At 41.5% G+C, this 12,193-nt stretch overlaps 1 protein-coding gene across 3 annotated transcripts in view; it reads left to right on the top strand.

Annotated features, from left to right (window-relative positions):
- LOC121951493 (guanine nucleotide exchange factor VAV3-like) overlaps nt 1–11,484 on the top strand; it is a 68,794-nt gene extending 57,310 nt beyond the window's left edge. For all 3 annotated transcript variants that reach the window (XM_042497827.1, XM_042497829.1, XM_042497828.1), the window contains 2 exons: nt 8,575–8,723; nt 10,099–11,484. In XM_042497827.1, the coding sequence (XP_042353761.1) occupies nt 8,575–8,723; nt 10,099–10,140 (191 nt within the window). In that variant the 3' untranslated portion in view covers nt 10,141–11,484. The remainder of the gene's footprint in view (nt 1–8,574; nt 8,724–10,098) is intronic.
- The last annotated feature ends 709 nt before the right edge of the window (nt 11,485–12,193 follow it).

Here is a 12,193-nt window from a genome sequence, read left to right as displayed (position 1 = left end):
ATATTTTAACACGGGGGTATAAGCAGATTGACTCACTTCTGGAGCCAGCCTCAAGTGGCCATTAGAGGATCTGCAGTTTTTGGCGCTTTCACATTTGCTTTATTTTTCAGCCCCCGACATTGTTCCCTGCATATGTCCTTCTGTCTTTATGCAAAGCTAAGGAAGCACCTCCTGTCTCTAACAGACAGACACAAGGGAGGTATTAATCAGTCTTTGCAAGAAAGTAAATAAGTGCATTTCTTAAACTGTCAAACCATCCTTCAAAAAATGTACAGACTATATTTAGAGAAACGTAATTCAAGCTGGACCACTTCCAGATGTGGTGTTGCAGTTCTATTCAGATTGCACTGTATTCCACATGTGTTTGCACCTCTAATTAATGTGTTATTCCTTAACCAGAGAAATACAGATGGTGTATTAATACCAAGTGTGAATGGGATTAAAGCGAGACTCAGGGTATAAAGGGAAGGTATTTGGTAAGATACAGAGGAAATGCAAAAGACAAAGGAGAGAGTGAGAGAGACAATGAGTGAAAGAAATAAAAAGGAGCTTCGGCAGCTCACCAGGCTTGGCGGAGAGGTCCCAGTTAAGGCCCAATGCCCCAGGCAAGCACCAGGAGCCTGCTACCTCAAACGTCACACTCCGCACGCTGCTCAGCTCCGAGATGGCTTCACAATTTTCCTGACAGGACATGACATTTCACTTGGGCTGGCAGCGGAGAAAACTGTGTGACAGCCGCCTGCTGACACACACCTGGGGGATACCCCTGGTCCAACTGAGGGACTGCGCCTGTTCCCACAAAACTGGGAAAAGTTTGCAAATATGATCTGATGTAAAAGAGCAGAAAGCAGCTGGAGGTAAACTGTCTTAACTTAAAGAGAGGTGTACGTGTAAACAACCACAGCCGCTGCAACAGCAGCAGCAGAGGCAAGCAGAAACGAGCGTCGGAACAAAGTCAAAGTTAGCCCTTTGTGTCTGTTCGGATGTAAAATTCTGCTACATCCTTGTCCCTCAGCCTCCTTTGGCAGCTTCGGTCTCCCAGCGCATCACGCTTCAAAGCAGCTCTGCAAGAGGTGTGTTTGTGCATCGCTGCCATTCACCGTGCTTGCTTCTGTGAGAAAGCCTTGACAGACCCGCCGTTGCCTCAGTGCATTCTGGGATAGATTATTATTGCCTTAAGTCGTCCACCCCCATAGACAGACTTAGTGTGGGCACCACGTTCTCTGTCTGGTAAACAGCCTCCATGGAAAGACAGATGTCATGCCAAAACAAAACACACACACACACAAAATGGTTTGAGTCTCAAAACAGACACCTCATAGCAAAGAAAACAGAATGCAAGGCTGAGTAAACAATCACAAGATGCAGAACTATTGAAAAACCATCAAAACTCTGGAGTAATTTGTTTGGAGAAACCCCAGCCAGCATCTTTAATTAATTCTGACTGAGTGCTTTTCATCTGTGTATCTGCCTGAATGTTGGGGATGGGAAATAATTTAAAATCATCTTGGAGTTAAGTACCAGTGTTGTCAGGATATGCAGTTCTGTTGTTTGAAATGAGTGATTATAAGGCCCAGGACCGCTTATTTTAACCCCTACCTGTTTTTTTTCAAGCACCCCTTTTCCCCTCAGAAAAGAGATATAAGAGGTAACAGTTTAAATCTTCCTCTCCTCTCTCTTTAAGATCCTGATCAAAGGTCAAACATCAAACGTCATCAAAGGCGTTTAAGTTAACAGAGGCGACAATGGGAATAATCGTATTATTACAATGACGTGCCATTTTATCGAATGAGGTAGAAAAGCACGAACACTTCGTTTGCAACTTAAGTTTTGCATTACACTCAGTAAGTTAAAAAAACAAACAAACAATGTGTCATTACCAGGCCATTAATAGCGCTCTGTAGGCTAATATTAGCAACCCATGCTCCCACCCTGCCAGTCTGCACTGATATTTGGAGAGGCGGTGAAAGGTGCTAAAATGCTAAAACAGTGCTGCTGGATTCATTTTGGGTGTCATCTGCTATCAAAGGTGTGGGGGGTGGGGGGGTGCAACATGAAAATGTGTCATAATGTATAACTGTCATGCACAAATTAGCAATAACAGTAGAATGTTAGATAGCTGGTAGCTACTGGTGACCGACGGGCCGGTCGGCCATTGGTGTTGGATCGTTGATGAGCGTAACCCTAGTCACTGCGGTGTGACCCATGTCATTGGCCCTTGTCTGCCCTTGTATACCTTTGTCTACTTTTATCCAGCCAATTAAGCACAGAGAATCAGTGTTAGGGATGATCATCCATCGGTGGATAAAATCACTCTCATTGGTAGTTTAGCTCCGTGCACAAAAAGAGAAACGGAGGTGGGGAATGTAAACAAAGAGCTAAAGTTAACAGGAAGTTAGATCAAATCAAACTTGTTATATTAGGCCAGATTGTTTTTCTTTAGCCATTGGGCTCTTAAGCAGAAACGTTTCCTGATGGTTTGTGTTGTTGTTCACTGGCGCACGGTGAATGTGCTTTGTTCTTTTAACAATGGATTGTGCTGTTAATGTGCTATCTGGCTAAGTGGCATCAACTGTCTTTCGGTTTCTCTTTTTTAATGGCAATTACAGACAACCTCCATCTGCCAGTGTGGAGGGGTATTATCTCGCATGCAAGCCCAGAACACACAGTGGTTGTGGTCTTTGTGGTGTGTATATGTACAACTTTTTGGCTGAGACACAGGCGACATGAGGTGACGAAGCAGTTGTCTTTGTCGCTACTTCTTTGATGTCAGTTTGGTGTGTCTTGTCCTTAACATTTCTTCGCCCTACCCCTCTATCTCAACAAGAATTGCCCTGCATCCTTCCTCTAGATGTGAACATGCGAAATGGAGGGATAGGGCAAAGTGAAAGGGGCAAGGGGGGTATTTTAATTGAGCATAAATATACAAAATCTCAAAATGAGATCTGAAAATATTAGAGAATGTATGAGAGAAATTGTAAAAACTGGATATTTTAGTTTGATTTTTATAAAATGCTTGTGTGAGTTTATGGTTGTATGTACAGCACATGCTTATTTATATATGTACACATACAGTTTGTGTTAGTTTATACTTCCTGCAGGTTTGTGTGTAGTCTAGTGTGCACTCTGGTCAGACAAACAGTTGACACATATTGGCCCTGCATTTACTTATCCCTGTGGGGGAGAGGAAAAAGGCATGGAAACATATTGTTGTGATGACAGCAGGTGGTTTTCTCAGTGTGAGGGTCTGCTGGCTCAGATGGGATTTCATACCGGAGCAGAAGTCGTTGGCTCTGCGGCATGAATTGCCTTGTCAGGGTGCCATGCTGTGCCCAGACGCATACCTACCCCCAAACTGCTGCTTTGGCTTGCCCAGTCTGAAGCTCAAAAGGTTATTATTATTGTGTTAAGCAGCATGACCTGGGGAAGATAATAGAAGCTACACTACATAGTCATAGGTATCTAGACCTATCAACACCTGATCCTCAGAAACCACAGGCATCGATATGCTGCTGCAGCTCTACTGGGAAAGGCTCTGCTCAAGATTTCGAAACCTGGCTGCAGGGATTTGCTCCCATTCAGCCACGAGAGGTCAGCCATTGCTGTTGGGCAATAAGTGGGTGCTCAGACCGAAAAACAGACAGATATTAATGACCACATAGAGGTTGCCTTAGTCTTGGCATGTTACTTCAGGTACCAGTGGGATCATTTAAAAAAAAAAAAAACGATCATGAAAGTCCTGTTTGAGTAACAGATTGATGAGTCTGAAGGCTCATCAGAAGGTAAAACATTGCACCAATATTTATGATACTCTGAGACACAATTTAAAAATTCTTAAATATTATCACAACAGCAAACAGTAGAAATGCAGAACCTGTTCTCACTTCCAACTCGTCAAATACCGTTAATCCATCAGTGGCCCTCAGCGTTTTAGACAGTGACACACAGAGGCACCGTTTAGCAGCAGTATAAGATGCAGCATTTTTTGATGCTCCTGGCAACTACTGTACTATATAAAGAGCGAGAAAGTAGGGTAGGCAGGAGTGGTGGTGAATCGGTCAAACAAACTCCAGAATTCTGCTGTTTGTGTCTCATGTAAAACCAAAAGTCAGCCGAGTTACTAAATAACAGTATAGTATTTTAAAATGTGTGGCATACTGTGCTAGTGATATGAAATTACATTATGTAGTAACAGACATACTTATTTTGAGCCAATCCATGACATTTTTTTTCCAGTTTTTAAAGTTTTTTTTAAGGAGACTGTATGCATTTAACAAGTAGAAACTGTATATTTCCTGTGGAAATTCTGCAAAAACACAAAGCATGTACGAAGGTAAATTGTCATGCAGTCCCTGAGCGTCCAGATCCGAGCTAGCACGTTATTATTTAGCTTGAAGTGCCACTGACTGAGCGTCGGCTTTTGACAATTTGGACATGAGAATGTATTGCAACCATAGACTGTAGAAGCAAGCACGGTGAATGGCAGTCATAGACTGACTGTATAAACCACTGTAGCTACCGTAATGTCACCTACTGGTTTGTGGACTCCCGTTGCTCGAGTTCAGCATATCAGCTGTTGTCATCTTGGTTTCTTTGGAGCCAGAAGTGACCATATTTGGGTGAGAGGGTGGCTGTGTGGAGCGAGGGGCTGATCTAACTGAGAAGCCAAGCCACTATTCGCAATCAGCCTGCCACTCAAAGCGGCCCTACCCTCAATAAGTGCGACATAATGCCTTAAAAAAATATAAACTGGGGAGTTTATAAGATATTCTCTCTCATAGAGTTGTCATAAATGTTGAAATTAGCTTTAGTGACCAAAATTGTTTTTTGTTGTTTTTTTTTTTGCTTTTTTGTACAAGGCTATAGACATGCTTATTTCTGCATTTCAACATATGGGTCAATGGAGATTGAGTGGCTTCTGTAGCCAACCCAGCCTCAAGTGGCTATTCAAAGAACTGCAGTTTTTGTCACTCCTGCATTGGCACTGAGCCTCAGTCACAGTGTTTCAAATCGTCCTATAGGTGTTGTATGGGCCTGAGGTTAAAGTTCTGTGCAGGCCAGACAAGCTCTTCCAAACATAAACTCTCAAAAACCATTAATAGACCTGGCTTTGTGTAATGGTGTCATGTTGAAACTGTTACCAAAAAGTTAAAAGCACACTATTGTCTGAAATATCATTGTTTGTTGTAGCAATAGGACTTCTCTTGATTGGAACTAAGCCTGATGAAAACAGCTCCAGTCCAAAGTATGTGAACATGTCTGCATACTTTTGTACATGCCCAGCAGTAAGTTATGACTAAATACCCTTCTATTGGTCAGTATTACTTAAAAATCATATGCAAGGTGAAATGACAAATTATCTGATGCTTTCACAGTTTTGCCCTCCTCTCTCACTCTTGTCTCCCGCCCGTCCTTGCTTTCTGCTTGTTCTTTGACTTTGCCAACTTTTCCCCACTTTCTCTCTCCTTTACCCTCTCTCATACTCTCTTTCTGTCAAACTTGTGTTTACTTTGCTTATCTTCTGTCTTTGCTCCCACTACGGCCTGAACCCCCCTTCCCATCACTCGCTCCGTTTCTCTGTAGTTCCTCTTGGCGGCTGCAGCTTTGTTCCTCCCTCCTCCTCGCCTTTCTGGTCAGGTACGGGTACAGCTTTTCTACTCTCTTTGTCTCTCCCTTGCTGTATGCCCACATTTCCAGGTTTCCAAAGACAAAACTGTCTTGTTTTTCCTGTCTCTGTTAAATAATGTAGTCTAATGATGCCGCTTTTACGTCATATCGCAAAGAATCGTACAAGTTGTCATTTGGGGAAAAAACATTCACGTCAGTCTCCTGTAATTCCATTTCTGACAGCTCTGATGTCTCCCACGAGGTAAAAATAACTGCAGAATTTTCAACAAATCAGTGACAAAGAGCTGCAAAGCCATCATTTACATTTGACAACAATCCAGTGATAACATTATCAATTCGGCTAAATTAAAGGAGACATCGTTGAAGTTGTTTATTTATCAGTTATTTACAGCATCACTACTACCTGCAAACCGAGCGTTTATTTCACTACTATAAGTGGTCTCCAAGTTCCTTTAATTTGGCAGTACATCAAACCTTCCATCAAACCAGGACGTCTACATAAAATACACCATCTCAGGGAAGCTCAACTGCATGCTCATCGTCCTCACCAGGATCTCGACCTGACGGCAGTTTGTCATCGTAATGGCCTTCTGCAGTTGTGGGGCCGGTTGGATGTACTGCCAAATTCAGGAAAACTATACAGGAGACGTCTTATCATGGTGAAATAAACATTCAGTTCACATGCAGCACCTCTGGTGGGCATTCCTACTGTAAGGTTGTCTTCTTCCAGTCTTAACTTTGTAAGTTGAATTACTTGAGGCCGGTGGTTAGGAAGACATGGGCACCATGTCTTAGTTTCTCCGTCACTTTAATATCCGCTTCATCAGCAGGACAACAACTCAACTGAACACACAGCAAGGTGATTCCTCATTTTACGTCTCTCATATCACTCCGCTATCTAAACCATCCTTGACCTTAAAATGAAGGTGCACCACATTATGTAGTTCCTAATTTTAACTTAAAAGGCAGCATACAGTCTAATGAATGAATTTACCATAAATGAAATTGACTTATTTGCCTAAATAAATCAGAGAATAAAATAAAGTTATCTACCAAATAAAATAAATCTTTACGAAAATAAGTCTCATCCAACACGACAGTCAGCATGCCAGTGGCCTCAAAATTTGTGACATCTGTGGCATTTTTTTGATTATCTTGAAAAAGGAGAAGTGTGCCAACAGGGATTTTAACAAATTTGTGACCAAGATTTGAAAGAAATGTATCCATTGAGTACATTAAAAAAAACTCCTAGATCTTTAACTGAAAACTGTGGAAAAAATGGGGGCAAAAACAAAAGTCTTGCACTGAAATTTTTGTTCAGTCCATATGCATGCGTGCATGTATGGTTCTGCACTCCTGTGTTGGCATGATGTGCCTGTGTGTGCATGAGGGAGCAGATGAATGCCTTTCATCCAGTATATCTCCCCAGCTGTGTCACCTGTATTTCCACAGATAAGGTAAACAAACCTATGTACACATGTTTTCACAAATGATATGAGCCCTGACCTGCATGTGTAGGAATAACCTTGTATAACCTGATAAGTGCTGCGTTGAACATTAACTTTTAATGAGATCAACACATGACCACGATAACCCATGACCTGTCATCTTGACTGTGTGTTTGGCACCGCTGAGCTGGGCACCTCGATTTATTTCTCCTCGCTCACTAATAAGGAGAGTTCAGCCCTCATCTGTGACTCTTTGGTTTTGCTGTGACACCCTGTATGACTCAGGCCCAGGAGTCAAGGCTCTTTGCTGCCCTGTCATTCTTACCAGATAGTTGTTGCTATCAATAACACCTGTGAGAAACTTCAAAGAAAGATAATGATAATATAATATTACTAGATATCTAGTAATTACTAGATTACTAGATAATATACTTCTGCATATTATTTCACTTTCCTTGTGTTGCTTTCAGTCGCTTTCACGAACCTTTGAACCCTGAGCAAATTGGTGCGATTTCTTTTAGAAACATGGGGAAAAAGGCAATGATCAACTTGGTAAGAAATGTTCCACAAATTGCAAGAAATTAGTAGGTGTAGGAAATTATTATTTTTTAAAAGCCAGGAAAAAAATGTATCAGGAAAAAAGCTAAGGGAAAACTATATTCATAATTATCATAATTATATATATAAAATTATGGTTCAAAATTTGTATAATTTAAAAAGCACTTTTTCCAGGACATTTCCTTTCCTTCTCTTTTTTATTTATTTTTTTAAAAACTAATTTTCAGGTAATTTTTTTAGGTAATTTTTTGGCTAATTTTTGGATTGTTTCTTCTTTCATTGCTCATTGCCTTCTTCCCATGTCTTTGAAAGAAATCGCACCAATTTGCTCAGGGTTCAAAGGGTTAAGGTATTGAAACTGATTTGTTTAGCCCAGTTCTGATTGCCCTTTGAGTCTCAAAAGGCTTGATATAGTTCAAGTAATTATTTTGGGACCTTGAGTTAACTTTTTTCTTGTAAAAGTTTTACAAGAATGTAAAAAATATGATTAGTTCAAGGTATAAGAGTTAGTCACCAAGCATCTTTGCCCTTGCATGTGCTCCCAAGGTGATAAACCTAAAGGGTGAGAGCATAACTTTTAGAAAGCCTAGGATTTCCGATTGGATTGGAGAGCTTCAGGAGCCTAACACAGGTGAGAAGTTCTCCAAACACTGAATGGCTGAGTGCTGCAGATTCAATTGTGCACTTCAAAGTTAGGGAGTATTAAAGTTTTAAAAATAGTCAGCTTGGGCTACCCAGAGGAGCATTGAGAAACCATACTCTTAGATTGGATTCTGATTAAATTGTTGCATGGAGCGTGACTCTCTGATTTAGTGAGAGCGATAGTTATTGGTGGACCAATGAGAGGTGCCAGAGATAATATCGTTCTTGTCCAACAGTTGCTCCAAAAACTTAAATAAGAGATGTCTCTCGATAATAAGACAAGATCTCTTTGTCTCAGTGTTTTCTCCCAGGGTGGTGGGGATTGCAGTGGCGCGCTATGACTTCTGCTCCAGAGACACGCGGGAGCTCTCCCTGCTGCAGGGAGACATAATAAAGATCTATACCAAGATGTCCAACGGGTGGTGGAAGGGAGAGGTCGATGGCAGGGTAGGTCTGCTGAAGGATCTGGTAACACATTTTATTTAATTTTTACCTTGATGTTTTTGTGCCATTTTTGCTTTTATCTTATACAGTGGTAGCTAATGTAGAATTTTTTTATACATCTATCCTAAATATACATACAGTATTACTACACATTCAGTCAACTGAACAGTTTGCTCTTGAATGTCATACATATTTTGGTATCATATTTTGCTGTCAGTTAATCAGAATTAATTTTTACTTTCTTAGAGCTTAAAAGGAGTAAGATATTTTTTTTTTAGTATTGAGGGTTAATTGTCTGAGCAGTAGAGTTTCAGTGTACAGTATGTATTGATGAAAACAGTTCACAAATATTTTAGCATTTAAACCTATGCTATGGCTCAATCAGTCGTTTTTGACCATACATATTGTAAGATTTGGGTGCCAAGGTGGTGTAGGGTAAATGGTGAGGGTTTACAGGACTCCCTAAAAACTTGGTGGGGTGGTTCCCTAAGTCCTGCATCACACACATACAGTAGACTGTGTACATAATGGACATAGTTACCGTGAGGTCACCCCTTGGCTGCTGGACTACTGTTCTGAAGACTTGAGTTCAGTTTTTCAGCCGTCAAAATCTTGAATTTTTTGTGGCCAGAGGTGACCATTTTCTCTCATTTTAGGTAGTTATTATTATACTGATGTATTTTGAAGGATTTGTGTTTCCAATAAATTTGGTTTTAATTGGTCATTAAATGATCTAAAAATGGAGTTTGAGGTCATAATTGACAGCTGTGTGTGCCAAGAAGTGGGCTTACAATCAGTGGTTTGGCTTGCAATTGGTCAGCAGAAACCCAATGCCGCAGAGATTGCTACTGCCCAGACTCTGGCTCCAAATGACATCACCAGCGCAAGATGACAGCAGCCATAGCTGAGATATTTTGGCTTCACTTTTGTACAGTGGGAGACATGTCGTCCAGCTATATATGCAGGCTATGGTATGAATGTGCTCTCAGCACAGGCTGAGATGGTCACAGAGCTTGCCAAAGTGTACACTTCTACGTCCTAGAAAGCCATGCCCACTTGGTGAAATGCCAAGTTTTTAGGGATTCCTGGGGGCTCATGGAATCTGCATGGCGGGTGGATTGATGTTTGAGGAGTGGGAAGGGTTAGTTTGAAACTTTGTGTGCATTATGCAACCTCTGTGAAGCTCCTTACTGTTAGTGCTATGTGTAGGCTGAGCCAAGAGTAAGAGTTGGCTGTGACAAGGGCTGCAGTGTGAGGACAATTCACGATTCAAAATTCGGAGAGAGAGGTGGGGAATGCAAAAAGTACCCTAAAGATGTATATCCTGTCAAATACATGTGCTGCTGCTTGAATTGTTTCCTGTTTTGTTGCTTCTCAGATGGGCTGGTTCCCCTCTACCTACGTGGAAGAGGAGGACTGACTTTGCAGAAGGGGTAACGTCTATTTAGCGTCCGTTCAAAGCCGACCACCTCCAGCGAGCGCCCTGCTGCTCAGCCACTCTCTGTGCCCTGCAAGTCAGATCTCTTTGATAAAACCCAGAGACTCGGACTAAAGAGGATGTGGCGGCGCCCTCAAAAACCTTCTCCTGCCCTCTGACAGACTCTCACACAGTGCAGATGTCAAATCACAGATTCCAGGAGCGTCACGCCATATCTCGCCTCTCAGCGGCCCTGTCTGCCCCCTGCGGCCCTCTGGGAAGTGCATGTGCTGTACCCAGATAACCCTCCCTCCTCCCTTCCTGCTCACCTTGTCTTATTATTGATGACTCCATTGGCTGGTGAGACTTGCCTTCACTGTCATCATGTTTCGATACCAGGAAGGCTCAGTCACCCAACTGGAACACAGATCCTGCTGACAGCGCACCGCCCAGGTACCGCACCAAATTGAAATGCAGGAGGAGCTTTGACTGTTGTTGGAGCACTGTGGCCCTCTTGGCTGTTCAGACTTTTGTGCTCAACTTTCTGTCAAAGACTTTTATTTGTAACAGTTTAAATCACTGGACTGATATGAGCAACATGATATTTTAAATGCACTTGCTGAATTGTGATTTGATGCTGTTTGGAAAAAGGATGGAAAGATTTCAGTATCACAGCATGAACAATGGATCTGTCACTCACATGTGGTGCAATCTTGATAACTATTATACTTGTGGAGCCAGAAGTGATTTGATCATATCATAACAGAGCAACACATCTGGACACAAAGTAGTCGATAATGTTGTTGTGGAAAGTTTGATAAAGCTACGTCTCCCAAGTCTTATTCTGGTATCGTTTCTTTTAAATCATTGTTTATGTTTCTATCACCACCTCAACTTTAAGTAGCATTTTCATGAGACAATTCATTTGTTTCAGGATTTACAAATTAGTTCCCCTTTTTATTGTTTCCAGCCGAATGTAAAGCAATAGATTGATTTTGTTAGTTTTGAGAACACACTTTCAATTTGTTTCTTCAATGTGAAGCTGGAGACAGCGGCTGGGTAACTTAGCTTATGTGCAGACTGCACACAGAGGGAAACTGCCAGCCTAGCTATGTCTGAAGGTAGAACAATCTGCCTCCCCAGTCCGTTGTAAAGTCACTAATTAACATGCTTGTTTTATCCGTACCAAAAACAAATAATTGGTTTTGTGAGAAATTGTTTATGATACACCTTGTCCACCAAAATTAGCACATGTACGTAAGAACTTTAAATGAAACCTGCTAAGTCATTCATTGCCAGGAGAGCAGAGCTGTGCGCGCCATTCTGCAGTAAACAAGTATGCCTTTCTGTGTGTCTGTGCTTTTTGATTATTTTGTTTTGGTGTGTCATCTTTGACATCATGGACAAGCTGGAAAACAGGTTAGTAAACAGTTGAAAACATCATGGAGGCCTCTGAAAACATTACGATTGTTACTTCTTTTAATTCAGTTTCTCTTTCAAACTTAGTGCAGACTAATTTTGAACAACGTTTGAGTGCTGCTTTGACAAAGGCGGATGACGTTTTGTGATGGCGTGTCATTGCATCTCGCCAAAAAAGGGGCTATCATTTCAGCTTTAAGTGTTCTTAATCTCAAGCATTGCACTTTGCTACTTTTCAAGTGGTGTCCCTTAAAGAGTAAAAAACAAAAGTCACATAAAAAGTCCTGATATACTGTGTGTGCATGCAAGAAAATAAAAGGAAATAAACCAGCAGCTGCAGAAGAGAAGAAGCGGCTGGTGTCTGTCTGAAGCTGATGGTATGAGGACAGAGCTCCAGAGCACTCCGTGTCCAAAGAGGTGACACTGCAGTCCACTGACACTATGACTGATACATGTTGAATGTGCGTGTGTGTGATGCAGTACTGCTGGGATAAGCAGTTTGTGAACAGTAGCCTCCAATAGTGCAGCATAAGAAAATCATTATAGGTTAAGGTTATCATATCTGTACCTTAGTACAGGTTTTAAAAAAAACCCAACAAAGTAGCATCTACATGACAGCTCCCCCAAAAGTGTAGCT

This window comes from Plectropomus leopardus, chromosome 12, assembly GCF_008729295.1.
Source record: "Plectropomus leopardus isolate mb chromosome 12, YSFRI_Pleo_2.0, whole genome shotgun sequence".
In the NCBI taxonomy this organism is placed as follows: domain Eukaryota; kingdom Metazoa; phylum Chordata; class Actinopteri; order Perciformes; family Serranidae; genus Plectropomus; species Plectropomus leopardus.
Note: the sequence above shows the minus strand (reverse complement) of the source record. Positions and strands in the feature narration are given on the sequence as shown.